The sequence below is a fragment of the Aedes albopictus genome, chromosome 3, assembly GCF_035046485.1.
Source record: "Aedes albopictus strain Foshan chromosome 3, AalbF5, whole genome shotgun sequence".
NCBI classification, from domain to species: domain Eukaryota; kingdom Metazoa; phylum Arthropoda; class Insecta; order Diptera; family Culicidae; genus Aedes; species Aedes albopictus.
This window is the reverse complement of record NC_085138.1, coordinates 42,365,393-42,383,184: the sequence shown is the minus strand read 5'-3', so window position 1 is coordinate 42,383,184 and position 17,792 is coordinate 42,365,393. Positions and strand designations below refer to the sequence as shown.

The 17,792-nt window shown below is 42.3% G+C and overlaps 1 protein-coding gene across 1 annotated transcript; it reads left to right on the top strand.

The window, feature by feature from the left end:
• Positions 1-913: 913 nt before the first annotated feature.
• On the top strand, positions 914-12,445 carry LOC109403006 (zinc finger protein 628). The gene is made up of 4 exons (XM_029868924.2): positions 914-2,250; positions 10,275-10,524; positions 10,592-10,789; positions 11,661-12,445. Exons 1-4 carry the CDS (start codon positions 1,249-1,251, stop codon positions 12,341-12,343), a joined length of 2,133 nt encoding a protein of 710 aa, XP_029724784.1. The 5' UTR covers positions 914-1,248; the 3' UTR covers positions 12,344-12,445.
• Positions 12,446-17,792: the final 5,347 nt, after the last annotated feature.

The following is a 17,792-nucleotide window of genomic DNA, read 5'->3' as shown; positions in this document are numbered from 1 at the left end:
ACCTTAAGCAAAAGTCGAATGAAGATGCAGAAAACAACGTTGAATCTCTGGCACACCGTATGGTCAGAATGATTCTAATAATACTACACCAGTTACATAAAAATATCATAGTCCAATCGTGTTTGTATGCCAAAAAATGATTTTTGAAAAAAAGTGTTGTTTTTGCGTCAATTTTAAACCGTCGGGGTAATATGAGCACCCTATTTTCAATGAAAAAATTATATCGCCTAACGTAATACAAACTTAATTTGTTTTACATGATATTGAATCATATAGTATCAACTTGAAGTATATGGAAAACAAACTAATTTGAAAGTCATCTAAGGTATTTAAACAATAAAAGTATTATGTGGTGTTTTTGTTCAGCCCTCATCGGGGTAATTTGGCCAACAATTTTAAATTTTATTTTTCTAATTTACTATGGGATTAATTTACATCGTTTTAATGTTTCAATCGCTCCAATATCAGATCAGTATTAGAGCTGTAAGGTGAATTTGCTAAAATTACTGGATTTTAGGTGATTTCCCAGTGGTGCTCAATTGCCCCATTGGCCAAATTACCCCGACTACCCCTACAAAATATATTTGTCACCCAATTCTGCTATTTACAAGAAAGTTCTGCGCTATAATATACAGAAAATTGCGAATTTCTTGGAAAAGCTTTCTGTTATCCTAAAGTACCTAAAGTCTCACGAGAGGCACCTCTCGCACCTCTGACGCGCTTCACATACGCACAACAAACAGCGCGTATGTGCGCGCAAGCGAACACACCCAACCACGTGTTGATGCTGCGCGTGGAGAACTGGAGCGATCTCTAGATCGTTATGCTTCCAAAAACCCCAATGGCCACGATCGTGCAAATCTGCAGATCAGAACCAAAGGAAACAACATCAACACGTATACCTATGTGGTTCTATTTTTAGGAGTCGCGTCTCACATGTTTTGATGACAGACGCGTGCTCGAGGAAGAGAGAGTTGCGCCAACCGCCTCGGAAAAATCTAGGAAAATCGGTTCCTTTCGGCGCAGCCCTCGTCCGACAACTAAATGACGGAACGACGACGGCAGAGAAAATCTTTCTACAGGCCTATTCGTAACACATTCGTCCGACGGTGAAGACGTGAAAATACCTACGGTCGATCATCGTCGTGATGTGTCGTCGTGAAAAGTGATCGTGGAAATTTGACCAATTTTGGGGATTTGAGTTCGCGAATTGCAGTGTCGATCGAACCCATTACGTCATATAATAGAATGTGCACCAAGAATTTGTCGTGTCCGCTGTGCTGCCATTCCGTCTTTCCGAATATCGATGCCCTGCGGTTGAGTCTGCTGAAAGTTACCTCGCGGCCAATAAAATGTCCGATTTGCGCTGACCAGCTGCTCGGATTGGATAAGCTGACGATTCACCTATTTGGGCATTCGATTCTGGGGAAGGACGAGGAGTGCACGTCGAACGTGGCTGGGAAAAAGGGCGAAACGGGTGCGTTGAAGAATGTACGTAAACCCAATCAGGAGATTACTCCAAAAAGTAGTGGGCAGCAGCAGAATGTCTCACGAAACCAGCAGAAGCAGACAACGCAAATGAAAGTCAGGTGCGAGGTTTGCGGAGATACGTTTCGGGACGAGAGTTTACTCAGAATGCATTCCTGTATGTCACACGGGTTTCCAAACGGAACCGCCGGAAGTCCCGAGGAGCTTCGGTTCCCGTGTAACATGTGTTCAAAAACTTTCAAGATGAAAGGATCGCTCAAAATTCATATGAGGGTCGTTCATCTAGGTTGTCCAAAAAAGAGTCCGTCCAATGCGAGCTGTACGAGCAGTAGTAGTAGTAGTAGTGCGTCGACGATCACTACCACAACTGCGATACCTGTTCACCATAGCAGTAACGTAATACAGTGCAATCAAGCACTTCGTAGCAATGCTCCTCCGCCGCTACAGCCGATTCAGCTTCATCATCCGCCGATGATTCAGCAGCGATCTCCAACAGCTCATTCACCGCTGCAGTCGGCGACATCGCTCACGATCACCACTCCGAACAGCAGTGAACCCCAGATCATCAAGATCCTAGATCCGCGCCAGTTAACCGAATACGTCTACGTGACGAGCCAACAACCGCAGCAGCAGCAACTGCAACATCAACAACTTCAAGCACCTCAGCAAACACCGCCGTTGTCCTCGTTGACACAGCAACAAGTTGTTGTCGAGCGGATCGCAGCTAACAATACTCCACCAAGCGTGGCGTGTCGGATAGAGGTGAGATGAGATGTCTATTGTTTGGTCTTTGGTATATATATATTGAGTCTTTTGATCATGTTAGTCAACTTAACCCAACAAATAACAGATTGTATGATGAAAGCTTATTATAATTGATCTAATCTAAACCTAAAGTGAAAATCATTAAATTTTCACCAAAAATTCAAGGAATTAAGATGATTTGATCTACCAGATCTTCTAAGATCAAACAAAAAGTACGTTGTACAAGCATTAATTAAGAAATTACATTAAATAGCATCAACACCTTACTATGAATTTGTTATATAAATCTTATGCAAATTCTTCCATGACTTTTTTTTATCTGTATTAACGAGATTTTTAGCCCTTGGCTAGTTCATCTCGGGACCCACGCTTTACTTCCCTTCGGAAGGAAGAACTCACTAAATATTTTGTGAGTTTGTCGGGAGTGGGATTCGATCCCAGGTCCTCGGCGTGATAGTCAAGTGTTCGAACCATCACACCAAGTCCGCTCCACCTTCTATGACTTTTTATTTATCATAAGACTGTAATAATTCTTAAATTTGTAAAGGGTGATACGGTCAAAATTTGGTCACACAATTTGTTTCATAACTTGAGACTGCGTACACCAAAACAGCTGATTTTTGAACCAGTAATGGTACATTATATGTAGCTTATACCATAAAATTTTCATCAAAATCGGTTTAGTATTTGCGGAGATATTGTGAATCCTGAAAACTGTAATTTTAAAATTTTGTACAAAGAGGATTAAAAAATAAGAACACATTTTTACTCTTTTATTTACAGAGCCAGAAATACTGAACCAATTTCAATCAAAAAAAATGTCTGTACCTAGTCTTCAGTTGTCTGGGCCTAATCGATGGTTCTTGCTTCGGGCTTCGTTTTGGCTGTTTCTGCATACTTTAGGATCGAAAATTCAAACGTTCTTTGCCACGATAAACATTGGAATTCGAAATGGTAACTTTTTTGGCCATACCACGCTTTGTGTAAGTTAGAAGGTTTTTTCTTGTGCTCAAACACTTTCATTATTTGTTTATCCAAATGAGGGTTAGTAGGGTCTTTATTTTTTACCCAATTTCTGCCTATGCTTAAGCATGTTATCCCCACCGTGGTTGTTGATTGCAGCTTGCACGATTTTCTCACTTACTCTCACCATATTTTGCTCATTTCCTAAGTGACCTTTCAAACTTTGTACATCGTTTGTGCACATTTTTTCGATGATGTTCCGCTGAAAGTTCATGTATTTTGAAACAAACTTTTGGAATCGAAAAAACCGCTATACAAATATTGAGAGAATAGGTTGACCAACAGGATGTAGCTTTCAAAAAGAACTAGTCATAATTAGTTTTGAAATCCCAGTTTTTTTCTAACTGCGTCCATACTTTCTGGACCGGTCTTTAATCAAAATTGTGCTTTACTAACCTTTAATTTCCGAAAATTTACTATGGAGCGCCTTTGTACAAAATTTTAAAAAGGTAGGTCGATGGTTTTATCTATACATCAACCGGTCCAAAAATCAGCTGTTTTGGTGTACGCAGTCTAAAGTTATGAAAAAAATTGTGTGTCCAAGTTTTGACCGTATCACCCTTTATCATGCACAAATTGTTACAATATTCTTATAGACAAAGTTCTCAAATTGCGAGAATCTATCAAAAACGTTGTTGTTGCAGCTCTGTTTGATTTTTTAATTGAACTTTTTTCGGATTCTTACTGCAGTTTTTTTTAGCCAAGCTCATGAACATTTTTTTCAGATTTTTTTAGACATTTGTCCGGATTTCCAGGTTAGGTTCTCCAAGTCCTTCAATCCAGAAATTCATCTTCAAAATTTTTCATGAATGAGTCCTGGAATTCTATCACCAACTCAAATTAATTAATCACCTTTTTTCACTGTGACCTTCAATTAGGTAAATTCTATTGAGTTACGCACATTACATTACCAAAATGGAATTTCATTATAGCCCAAGATATAGATACATACATGGTAAATTAGTTATTTATGTAACGAATTGCAAAAAGTGCATCTTTTCAGCACGATTCGTATATTTAGCCAACGAGCCTTGCCGAGTTGGATAAATACGAAGAGTGCTGATAAAATCGAGTTTTGCAACGAGTTTCATAGAAAATTTTATGCAATGATTTTTTCATTACCACAACTCATTCCAGTTGCATAATAAACCGGTACAGAAAAATTTATCATTATGATACAGAAATGAGTAGTATAAAATAGAAGTTAAGATACTGAATTGCATAAAAAATAATTAGAATAGAAATCAGTATCGGTGAGTCACCCCCAAATAAAAGCTAAGCGTCTATTCTTTCATTGTGTGCTAAAAGTAAAATGTTGAATGGGTATTCCACAGACAACCAGACGTAACACTTGCGAAATTTCCATCGACCACGCTTTTAACGATCATTTTAAATTTTCATAGTTGTGGCTTTCACAACCGGAGGCGCGCGCATCGTTTTTCTATGCGTTTGACGTTTCACACTAGCGCCTTCTGTTGACGATATTGCACAACACAGTGATGCGTGTAACTTTTCCACCAGGTGATGGTAGTGTGAAATGGGCGATGGATTTCCATGAAAATCGTTCAAGGTGTTACGTCTGTTTGTCTGTGGGTATTCCTTGAAAATTTGTGCCAGAAATCACGAACTAAATAAAAATTGTGTTGGACCCCCGATAGAACATGTTTTCTTAGCACCAAATAAAAGAGGAGATCTTCCTTAAGTATTCCTTAAGGATTTCTCCAAAATTCCTTCTGAGATTTCTTCAGGAATTCATCCTATGATTCCTCCATGAATTCCTCCAGATTTTCACCAGGGAATTTCTTCTTTGATTCTTTCAGAAACAACTCCAGGGATCATTTTAAAAACCTCCAAGGATGTCCCCAGGAACTCTGTTTAGAATTAAGGTGTTCCTCTTGGAATTATTTCAAGAACTCCTCCAGGAACTAATCCAGTACTTCCTCCAGGGACTGTTTAGGGATTCCTTTAAAAATATCTCTTGGAAATGATTCTAGGATTCCTTCAGGATTTCTTCAAGAATTCTATCTGCGATTTCTTCTTGAATTCATCCTGGGATTCTACCAGGAATTTCACAAGCAATTCTTCCACGAATTTCTCCAGGAATTCTTTTAGGGATTACTCTGGGAATTGCTGCAGGTATTTCTCTTGAAATTGCTTCCGAGATTCCTTCTGGAGTTTCTTCAGAAAATCCTCTGGGAATTTCTTCAGGAACTGCTACAGTGATTCCTCCACGAATTCTTAGGTTTCCTACAGAATTTCTCCAAGAATACCATCTGCGGTCTCTTCAGGTATTATTACTGGCATTCCTGTACAAATGCCTTTATATTACTGTATTGGAAATGGAAATATCAAATGCGGGAATACCAAATGCGGTAAGATTTTCTAACAAGTAACCCGATGTCAACGGAGGTTTTTCGATCCCAGGTTGGCGGTGATATTGACAATGGTTGCTAAGTTACCCTTGGAAACATTGTCTTACCGCATTTGAAGCGCATTTGGGCACAATTTGCATCTTGAACGCACACAGCAATAGATTCCTTCAGAAATTTCTTCAGGAATTCCTCCAGGAAGTTCTCCAAGGATTCCTGTGGGGATGTCTGCAGGTTTTTTTTTTTTAATTTCCCAGGAATTCATCTAGAGATTCCTCCAAAAATTTCGACAGAAATTCTTCTAAAAATTTCTCCAAGAGTTCCTCTGGCATTCCTCTAGGACAGGGGTTTTCAGATCGTGCACCGCGGTGCACTTGGTGCACCACATAGACTTTAGAAGTGCACCGTGGCACTTCAGAAATTCAGCCTCTGCTTTCCAAGTAATGAGAATTTCCTTCAAGTATTCGTCATGGATATGCAAAGTACCAACCATCGTACAAGGAAACTGCAATGTACTTCAAGTTCATTGCTCAAAATTTCAGAAGCAATCCATCTAGTATTTCTACGGTTGTACTTAAGACCTGAGGGGGGATCTATTCATGATTTCGACATCAGCTTATAAGGAACTCTGATGAAAAGTTGACCGACCTGCGACCTCGTAATAAGTTGGCTAGAAAATCAGGAAGCATGTTTACCAAAAACTTGTCAGCAATATGCCAATGTTTTAAAATAATGCTTCCAAGTATTTTGAATAGATTGCTGTCCAGAAATTCAGTAATAGTCTTGGGATAAATACTATAAAAATCATACTATAAATCATCGAACAGTAAACGCCGGACTTCGTCAAAGTTCTCATTAGAAATAGCATAGCATAGCATAGCATAGCCGACCGCACACATCCTGGAGTGGCTGTCGATAGAGACGTTTAATGCGCCAGAAAAGTTGCCTGGGACTTGACAAACCTTTCATTTAACGAACTCTCGACACCTGGCTAGGTCCTTACGATCAGCGGGGATGGGGAGGAAATGTTGGTTAGATATCTACTCAGAATGTGTCCAAGAACTGGGCCCACTTCATAGATATCCGGAGTTGGAAATTGGATAGGGTTTAATGGGGTGCTTTCCTTGGCGAAAAAGCGTATAATAAATTGTTATGGTTTAATCATTTACCTGGTTACCACTGAAAAAGTAAACATTAGCATTAAGCAAGTCGCACAAGTTTCGTAGGCAGTACAGCCCTAGACCATAGTTATGAGGATTGCCTCCTTCCCGTCGGATACCAAAAAACAAAGATTGGAGACTTATATTTGACTTCTCGACAAGACTGACACAATTCTCCAACTGTCGAGAGTTGTCCTGGCCTCGTCCTTGCGACTGCTGAGGAATATGGAAGGATGGTTAGTTAGACACCTAAGAAAGATGTAGAAAGTTCTACGACCTCTCAGGCCTAGGTGTCAAGAGGATATGGGTGTTGTTCTAGGTGTAGTTAGTGGAAGGGTACTCCAAAGGATGCGGTTGGGCAACGTTCAGGCACACAGGTAGACCAAGAGCAGTGGATGTCCAGAATTGGTCCAGAAGCACTCTTCATTTTGTCACGGATGGTTGAATCACTGTGAAACACATCCCGGACGTGCGGTTGCGAAGCACACTTTCGGCAGATTTCGTTACCGGTATCCCATTTTAGTTCGGTAGAGCCAGAGCCATGGCCGATGTAACCATGCACGACGATTTATCTCTCGACTTCGTCAAAGTTCTCATTAGAAATATTCTAAAAAACTACTTCTGCATTGGCTGGTATTTTACTATGAATTTGATCAACATCTTCCTCAACATTCCGGATCAGCCAGTCATGTATTCTGAGCACCTCTGAGGGTGCATATGGCCACTGAAAAAGATTTCAATCCTGGGTGGCTGTTCGCTTTAGCTTTGATCGGTGCACCTCGAAACAATTTATCTTCAAAAGGTGCACCGCGAACCAAAAGGTCTGAAAACCCCTGCTCTAGGATATCCTCCATGGATTCCTCCAAGAATTCCCACAGGATCTTTTTCAGGGATTCCTCGAAGAATTCCTCCTGGGTTTCCTCCATGCATTCTTTCAGGACTTCCTTCAGGCATTCCTCCAGAGATTCCTCCAGAAATTACTTCAGGGATTTCTCCAAGAATTCTACCAGGAATTTCCCGGGATATTCCTTTAGGAATTTATCCAGGAATTATTCAAGGGATTCCTCCATTAACTTTCCTAGAGACTCCAGTACTCCTCCAGGAATTCCTCCAAAGATTTCTCCAGGAATTACTTCAGCGATTCCTCCAAGAATTCCATCATGCATTCTCCTAGGCATTCTTCCAGGAATTTATCTAAGCATTCTTCCAGCGACACCTCCTTGGATTCTTGCAGAGATTTCTCCAGGAATTCATTCAGCGAATCCTCCAGGATTTCTTCTAGATATTCCTCCAAGAATTGCTTCAGGGACTCGTTCAGGAATTCCTCAAGCAATGCCCCAGCAGTTTTTCCAGGAGTTTCTTCCGAGATTGCTTCAAGAACTCTTCCTGGGATTCCTCCAGAAATTCATGCAGGTATTCCTCCAAGGAATTTCAACAAGGTCTCCTCGAGGAATTCCTCCAAAAATTATCTCAGGAATTTGTTCAGGAATTAATGTAGGAATTTCTTCAATAATTATGTCTGCAATTTATCCTAAAGTTTCTCTAGGAAATCCTTCAGGGATTCCTTCAGAAATTCCTCCAGGCTTTTCTCTAGGAATATCCTCTGGAATTTTTCCAGGGATTCCTCCAGGAATTCCACCATAAATATCGCTTAGAATTCCTCCAGGAACTTTTTCTTTGATTTTTCCAGGGATTTCTTCACGAATTTCTCCAAGGATTCTCTCAGGGATTGCTTCAGAAATTGCTTCAAGGATTTTCCCAGGAATACCTCTAGAAATTCTTCCAAGAATTTCTCAAGGATTTTTTTTTTCAGATATTTTTCCCAGAGCTCCTCTAGAGATTCCTCCAGAAATTCATTGATCAATTGTTTCAAGAATCCCTCTAGATATTCCTCCAGGAGTCCCTTTAGTAATTCCCACAAGAATACCTCAAGGAATTTCTTCAGGATTGGCTTAAGGGATTTCTCCACGAATTTCTCCAGGGATTTTCGAAGGGTTCCAGGGGCATTCTAGAGAGTTTCATGAGCATTCCAAGGGTCTTCAAGGGGTTTCATGGGCGTTTCAGGGAGTTTCGTGGGCGTTCCATAGCGCTTTATGAGCGTTAAGTACACTGATAAAAAACTGCATTCCTTCTATGTGTCCGGTACAAGGTTTTTGCAATGGGGAAAACAAATTCTTTCCATTAGTACGACTCATGCATTTCAGTAATGTTTCAGAGCCTTTTGGGGAGTGTCACGGGAGCTCCAGGGGGATTTCATGGGGTTTCAGGGTGTTCCAGCGGATTTCAGGGGTTCTCAGGGACGTTTCAGGGTGTCCTAGCGGGTTTCAAGCAAGGAATTGCCATCCCTATCCTACCAATACAATGTTTTCGTAGCCAACATAACTGTGGCTCAAGCGTGAAGCTCATGCTGACAACCTTATCTTTTAACACAGCAGCATAGTTTTAATGCTGGGTAAGAAAACAAGAAGACTATAACAGTCCCCTTGTTTCAAGGGGTATCAGGAGCGTTTCGGTGGTCTTATGGCGTTCCGGTGATTTTCACATGGTTTCAAGGGCATTCCCGGAGTTTATCCCTGATATCGTCAAAAACCCTGAAGTGCATTGAAACCCCTCTGAAAATCCGTGCAACTTCCTCGAAAGCCCTGTAATTTCTCCATTAAACCTCCGGAACTCTCCTGAAAATCCTTGAAACTCCTCTGAAACATCTCTGAAACCGTCTTGAAGGCCATCAGGAGCCCTCGGGAACCCAAAAACTCCTCCAAGTCCCTTCTAATACTCCCATGAAATATGAAAATAAAATCTGATAAATTTGTTACATTAGAATGAGCCAGCTTAAACATGCGTTTTCAACAGTAGGGTTTCAGGCATCCGATACAAATGTTTTATTTACATTCTACATACATTTATTTGCTCAACATCACATTGAACAGTACGCCACAATACTCGGTTTGTGGCTGCCGCTCTCCATTCTCGGACACACTCGCCAAGTCACGCTCCACCTGGTCCGCCCATTGTGCTATCTGCACTCCAAGACTTCTTGTCCTGTCTTTTCTTGTCTTCCAAAATTCTTACCAAAATACCGACCTTGTTGAGCTTGAGTTTGATGGACCACTCGTAGATGTTTCTCCATTATCGCCAAATGAGCTACATTTAAACAAGGAACCGATGAGACAGCTGCTTGGGACTAACAGACATCTTCAGTGTGTGGGTGTTGGCGACCTTCAATTTTTAGTTGAGAATGGCGTCTGCTACGTCAGGTTGCAGAACAATGCATTCAATGGCAGACCGTTGAATCGATTGAATCATCTGCGTCTGCATAAGTTCATGCTGAAGGAGTTGTTGTATGCCAGGAATGTTCACCTACTAACACCGTTTGCCAACCAATTATTAACCAATACTCTGACTGTTCAGCCTTTCTTGTTACTTGGGCAGTCATTACTACTATATTTGTTTGTGATTTTTTTTCTAGCCAAGTTCCGTACCATTACCAACTCCCCCTAGTCCTAGCAATAGCGCCTCTGTTGGTTTATACGGAGAAGGAAGTGGTGGTAGCTCTGCCTCATCCCCTTCGCAACCGTCTCAACCGTCCACACCGAAATCGCTGAGTAACATAAATTCCTTCCCTCGAGACTGCAACGGTAAACAATGGGAGTGCGACGTTTGTCTGAAAAGCTTCACCACGAAGTACTTCCTCAAGAAGCATAAACGGCTTCATACAGGTACTGTGTATGGTCAACTGGTAGAGTACCCCAGCTTTCTTAAGCATTGTTCCATCTCTTCCTTCAGGTGAAATGCCCTATTCGTGTCAAATTTGTGGCAAAGCATTTACGTTCCAGCAGTCGTACCACAAGCACTTGCTCTACCATAGCGACGAAAAGCCGCACGCGTGCACGGTTTGTGGACGGGCCTTCAAGGAGCTGTCGACGTTGCACAACCACGAGCGGATCCACAGCGGAGAGAAGCCGTTCTCCTGCGAAACGTGCGGTAAGTATATGAGGAAATCTCATGAGATTTATTAATGCGAACCATAACCATAACGATTACTATTATTTCGTACGCGACGCAAACAAATTGACTGGATCTTGTTTTCTTTATGCTTGCTGGCGACAGAGTTCGAAAACTTGATTTGGTAGTTGATGTTTTGCAGATCTAGGGGTAGTCGGGGTAATTTGGCCAATGGGGCACTTTGAGCACCACTGGAAAATCACCTAAAATCTAGTATTTTTTGACAATCTACCTAGGAGCTCCAATACTGGCCTAATATTGAAACGATTGAAACATTAGAACGAAGTAATTTAGTCTCATAGTAAATTAGAAAAATAAAATTTAAAATTGTTGGCCAAATTACCCCGACGAGGGCTGAACAAAAACATCTCATAAGACTTCTCTTGTTTAAATACCTTAAATAACTTTCAAATTAGTTTGTTTTCTGTACACATTAAGTTGATACTATATGATTCAACATCAAGCGAAGCATATTAAGTTTGTATTGCATTAGGCGATATAAATTCTTTATTGAAAATAGGGTGCTCATATTACCCCGACGGTTCAAAATCGACCCAAAAACAACACTTTTTTCAAAAATCATTTTTTGGCATTTAAACACGATTAGACTATGATATTTTTAAGCAACTAGTATAGTAATATCAGAAACATTCTGACCATACGATGTACTACAGATTAAACGTTGTTTTCTGCATCTTCAATCGACTTTTGCTTAAGGTGGCCAAATTACCCCGATTTACCCTACCTGAAATTCAAGTTTTGCCGGCAGTGTCCGCAATCATCTACGTAGCAAACAAATTGACAGGATCTCGTGAAATCTAAACATAGTAATTCATTCTCCAACTCTCAGGCAAATGCTTCCGCCAACGGGTATCGTACCTGGTTCACCGAAGAATCCACACCAACACCCAGCCGTACAAGTGCACCGCCTGCAACAAAAGCTTCCGCTACAAGGTATCGCAACGGACGCACAAATGCCCAGCCCAGCCGCCCGGAATGGTGATTCGTCAGCCGGGTGATCTTCTTCAAAAACTCCTTCAATCTTCGGCGATCCTTCCGACACTGGCGGAAGGATCGCCCATGCCCGTTCTAACTCCACCACCGGCTCCACCGCCTTCGTTGGAAACTCCCGATCATCAACAGCAACAGCAGCAGCTGGATCATCCAGATCACGAAGACCTGCATGACATCAAATCCGAGGACGACATCAACCGGACCTTGGACGAGCTGTTGAACGAGTCCTACGACAAGATGGGCATTGGGGAACAGCATACGAGCTATCAGGATGATCAGCATGATCATCAACAGTCGCTAGACAATCCGTTCGCATCGATCGCTCACCACCAGCATCAGGAACAGCATCAGTATAACAGCATGGAAGCCGGTGCCAGCAGTTCTGGCGACACTGGTATGATCGAGCCGCGGATCGAGAACTTGTGTCTGATGTCTCCCAGTCCGAGGGATATGATGGGCTTCGACGGCGAAGCGATGGATGTTATCGATTCGATCAAGCTGGACTTGCTGTACAATTGAGGTAAGATTGGACAACTTAAGGCTATTATTTATTAGGTACAATGAGTGCGAGTGAATGTGGCTATTGTGGTATGTCAAAGTAAAATAGGTTTTTATGCAAATCAGTTCTATATCTGGCAACCCTTTTTTGTAGTGAAAGAACAACAATCCTTTGTAACTATGAGCAGCATTGTTCACGAAAACTCTCTAGATATCACAGCCTAATCTTTTATTTCTGATATCCTCAACTCTAGGTAAATTTTGGAGATCCTTTTACAGTCAAAATACAGTAAATGATTTGAAGAAAAGAAGACACTCGGAAAAGGTTCGGGATTTCTCCAAAAGTTCTCTCTGAGTATTCCTCCGGGAGTACTCAGTGGAATGTTTCCTGGAGTTTCCTCGGAGGATTCCTTCGGGAGTTTCTAGAGAAATTCTCAGAAAGAACTGCTGGCAGAATTCCTCGATAAAAAATTCTAGGGGAATGCCCAGTGAGAACTCCAGAAGAAAATCCCACGAGGGAACTCCTGAAGGAATCCACCGAAGGGAGGATAGAGGCCTGTTACACAAAAAACTCCAGAAGGAATCCGCAAGAGACAATCCTGGGGAATCCTCAAAAGAAAATTCTGAGAAAATTCATTGGATAGAACAACTGGAGGATACCTATGAACAAACGTCTGAAAAATCTCCGGTGGAGATTTTCCAGAGGTATTCTCAGAAAGAATCGCTGGCAGAATCGATTCTACCCCGTAGGGATTCCCAGAGAACTCCTAGAGGAATCCCCAGTGGAAACTCCTGGAGAAATCAAACGAGGGGGAATCCCTCGATGGAACTCTAGGATATCTTTCCAGAGAAAATTTCTGTTGGAACCCGCGAGAGAATTCTTCGAAAAATCCCATGAGTGAAATCCTGGAGGAGTCCCTAGTTGAAACTCCTGGAGGAATCCCCAGAGCAAACTCTTGAAGAAATCTCTACAGGGAACATCTGGAAGAATCAACGGAGGGATCTCCCAGAATAATTCCTAGAAAGAACGTTGGAGGAATACCTAGGTGGAGCTCTTGGAGAAATCCTTAGAGAGAACTGCAGGAGAAATCGGCAGAGGGAACTTCTGGAGAATCTCCAGATCAAACTCTTGTTAAAACCCCCAGAGGAAACCTTTAAAGGAAGCTCCTGAGGGAACCACTGGAAGAATCCCCAGAGAGAACTTCTGGAGGGAACTGTTGGAATCCTGTAGGAAAATTCCTGTAAAAACCCCTAGAGTGAACTCCTGGTCCAGAGACAACTCCAAGAGAAATCTCCATAGGAAACTTCTGGAGGAATCCCCCGAGGGAACTGCTGAAGGAATTCCCCGAAGGTACATATTCCTGCAGGAATACTCCGAGGGAACTCTTAGAAAAATTCCCAGGGAGAACTCCTAGAAGAATCCCAGAGGGAACTTTCAAAGAAATACCCTGAGCGCACTACTGGACGAATCCTAAGAGGAATCCCCAGAGCGGACTCTTAAACAAATCTTTTGAGGTAACTTCTGGAAGAATTCCTTGAGGGAACTTCCAGAGGAATACTCAGAGGCAACTCTTTGACGAATTCTCAGAAGGAACTACCGGAGGAATCTCTAGATGGAACTCCTGGAGGAATGCCCAAAGGAAGTACCTGGGGTAATCTTCAGAGAGCTCCTTTTGGAATTCACGCAGGTAACTCCTGGTGCAATCTCTAGAGGGAACCCCTGGAGGAATCTCCAAAGGGAACTCCTGGAGCAATCCCTAGAAGGATCTGCTGACGGAATGCTAAGGAGAAACCTTGGAGGAATCTCCAAAAGGAGTTCCTAGAAGAATCTCTAGAGGAAATTCCTGGATAAATCCCCAGATCAAACGCCTGAAGGAACCACCAGAGGGGACTCCAGGAGGAATCCCTTTAGATGGAACTCCTGGAGAAATCCTCAGAGAGAACTCATGAAAGAATCTTCAGGTGGAACTCTTGGAGATATCACCACAGGGAACTTCATTAGAAATCCCCAGAAAGAACTCTTCGAGAAATCCACAGAGGGAACTCCTGAAGGAAATCCTTACAGGGAACTTCGTAAGAATATAAATTCCTGATAGATGGAACTTCTGGAGAAATCTTCAGAGGGCATTTTTGGAGGAATCCCAAGAATAAATTGGGAATTCCTGATAGATGGAACTCCTGCAGGTATCCCCTGAGGGAACTCCTGAAGGAAACCCTTAAAAAGAACTACAGAAGAAATCCCCAGATGAAACTCCTGAAGGAATCCTCCGAACAAACTCTTGAAAAACCCTACAGAGGAATCTTCCGGAGGAATCCCCGGAAGGAACACCTGGGGAAATCCCCAATGGGAATGCCGGGAGAAATCCTCAGAGGGAACTCCTAAAGCAATCCTCAGACAAACCTACTGGATGAATCCCCAGAGGAAACTTCTGGAGGAATTTCCAAAAGGGAACTCCTGGAGAAATTCCCAGAGGGAACTTTTGGAACAATCCCAAGAAGGAACTCCTGCAGGAAATCCCTGGGAGCACTCCTGAAGGAATCCATAGAAGGAACTCTTGGTGCGATTCCCAGAGAAAATTCTTGGAGCAATCTCCACAGCAAAATTTTGAAGGATTCTCAAGAAGCCTTGGAGAAAACTTCTGAGGGAACTCTTGAAGGAATCCCCCGAAGGAACTCCTGAAAGAATCCCCAGGGGGAACTCTTGAAAAAATCTGGGGCACTTGCCCCCTCTTTTATCTCGATCTTTCTTATGTTTATCAAAGAGGATAAGCGAGAACAAAGAAAAGGCTGCGCACGCTAGTGGATTTTTCTCTGGAGATTCCTCCAGGTGTTTCTCCTGAGGTTCCTCTAGGATTTCCCTATGTAGATATCCATAGGTGATCCCTTTGGAAATTTCACCAGGAGTTACGTCTAAAGATGTCAATGGAAATGTATGCAGGGAATTTATCTGGGAGTTTTCTTTCCGGATTCCTCCGGGAATTCCTTCTGAAGTTCCCTCTGGCAGCAGATCTTTCTGAGAATTCTTCTAGAAAATCCCTACCGGGAATTTTGCAGCAGTTTGTTCAGAGGATTCTCCAGGTGTTCCATCTAGTGAATCTTCTTTTTGAAATTCCTTCAGATTCATGTTTAGATTATTTCAAAAGTTTGTTTTGAGGATTCCCCCAGGGTTGTAACTTGCGGATTCCTTCTGAAGCATCTTTTTCTCGAGATTTCTGCAACAGTTCCCCATTTGGTTTCCCAGGTTTTCCTTTTTGGGAGTTCCCTCGGGAGATTTCTTCAAAAGTTTCGTATGGGTATTGCCTCAGGAGTTCTTTTCAGAGATTTCTATTGGACTGCATTTTAGGGATTCTTCCAGGACTCACTTTAGAAGTTCGGTCTAGGGATTCCTCCAGAAATACCTGCTAGGGATTATTCCTAGTTTTTGTTTACATTTACATTCCTCCTGAAGTTCATTCGCGCGATTTATCTTGGATTTTCTGTTATCGATTCTACGTCATAGGGATTTAGTTACAAGAAGACCTACAAGAGGAATTCTCAGAAGCAACTCCTGAGGAAATACGAAATACTTAGAGGCAATTCTTGGTAGAAACCCCCGAAGGGAATTTCTGGTACGCATCCCTGGGATAAACTGTGAAGGACCGGTCCAATATTTTTCAAACATTATATCGCTATGACACTTCTAGGGTCCCAAACCCCTGTTCTTTTTTTTCTCATCCCATAACAACATTTAGTGTTGAACGGTGTTATCCTTGCCGGTGGCTATGGAGTAGTTCAGCTTCTACCCCTGTCACTGTCAGACTTTCGCAATGTCCGCCGCATGAGTTTCCAGTTCCACAGGGCAGAACATTTCCCCAGCGACGTTTCTCATCATTCAGTAAACTCCTATGTTTAGTTCTCCTTCAGATCGTGGCTTATTATGCCATACGGCTACTTCTACTCTAGGATAGGATACGACAACTAGTCAGCCCAAAAGAGACCAATTTGGGGACCAATAATCTTAGCAACGCGGAAAAACAAGACAGCAAGCTGTGAAATTAGTCAGAGAAGTTGCAGGTGGCACATCCTATCCTAGCTTCTACTACCTGAGCACCCATAGTTGTACCACAGACAAACAGACGTAACACTCTTCAAAACGGCCTGGCACATGCATTTAACGATCAATTCAAATTTCATTTGATTTGCGCGATCGTTCCACCAGATGCGCTAGTGTTTGATCGCTTTGACGTTTGCTAGTGTACACGTTGCTGAATGATGCAAACGAAAATTACAGGCAATTTGTGTAGTAGTGTGCGTGTCAGCAAAACGTCAAATCGAAATCCATCATGGCCGACAGTGTCGCGCGCTGTTCTACCAACAGTTGGCAGTGTGCTCATGAAAATGACACCGGGCAAAAGCTTTTGATGAATTTCCTTTAAGAGTTACGTCTGTTTGTCTGTGGTTGTACAGAGGGCCGAATTGAAAGATCTCCTCCATCCTCTTGTCCATCCTGGCCGATAGCGTGCTTCTCGAAGTCTTCTCGCGCATACTTTCCAGTTTGTCACAGTCACGAATCAAATGCTCCGGGCTTCCACATGCGTAGCACAATCGTGTGTTCTCGATTTTCCAGACTGCTTTCACCACCATCGCATTGGAATCTTCGAATACGCCGATCATATTCTTCCAGTATCTTCGTCTTGACAAAATTCATCGTGAAAACTTTCATTCTTCCCTGTATCGCAGCAACCGTGTTTTCGTATGATTCCGGAAGACTAGCAAGTATAAAAGGAGCCTTCATATCCTCATCCATGCGATACCCCGCGTTCTCTATCTTCTCGAAAAGCTGTTCCAAATTCATTAGATATTGACGCAAATCACCTGCTTAGGAAAGTTCTGTTTTCGATAATTTCTTGATCAGAACAACTTTGCCCACCGATGAGTTCTTGATGTAATAGATCCGCAGCCTACTCCAAGCATCCTTGGCAGTTACCACGTCCTGAATCTACCGCAACTGGGCGTCTTCAACCAGAAAACCAATGGTCTGCAGAGCCAGTTCATTCTTCGTTTTTAATTCCGATGACCTAAAGTCCTCCACGTACTGCCATAGCCCTTCACGCGTCAAAACTTGCCGTGCACGCATTTTTCACGTTTCGTAGTTATCGTAGCCGAGGCTCTGGAAACCCATTTTCAAGAAGTACATGCTTCTGAATGCTGTATCAAATCACACTACTACTCAAAACCTTTAACCAACCAGATTCAACACTCTAGCACTATTTTCGATTCCCTGCTACTCTGGGTACCATAACCTGTTGAGCAGATACGTGATAACACAGGAAATCAAACTATCTTGTTCGGAGATTCAAAACGGAATAAATGTATTTATCTCTCTACTTGTCAAACAACATAATCCAAGGCTAACTTGATCTTGCACAATATCATGTATCGTCCAACCGTGGTCCAACAAGGAACCTCAAGCACGTTTACCCTCGCGTTT

Bases quoted from the DNA above. Each gene is read 5' to 3' on its own strand.
- LOC109403006 (XM_029868924.2), top strand. From the start codon at position 1,249: ATGTGCACCAAGAATTTGTCGTGTCCGCTGTGCTGCCATTCCGTCTTT. The intron at 2,251-10,274 runs GTGAGATGAGAT...TTTTTTTTCTAG, and splicing joins GCGTGGCGTGTCGGATAGAG to CCAAGTTCCGTACCATTACC. The intron at 10,790-11,660 runs GTAAGTATATGA...TCCAACTCTCAG, and splicing joins GTTCTCCTGCGAAACGTGCG to GCAAATGCTTCCGCCAACGG.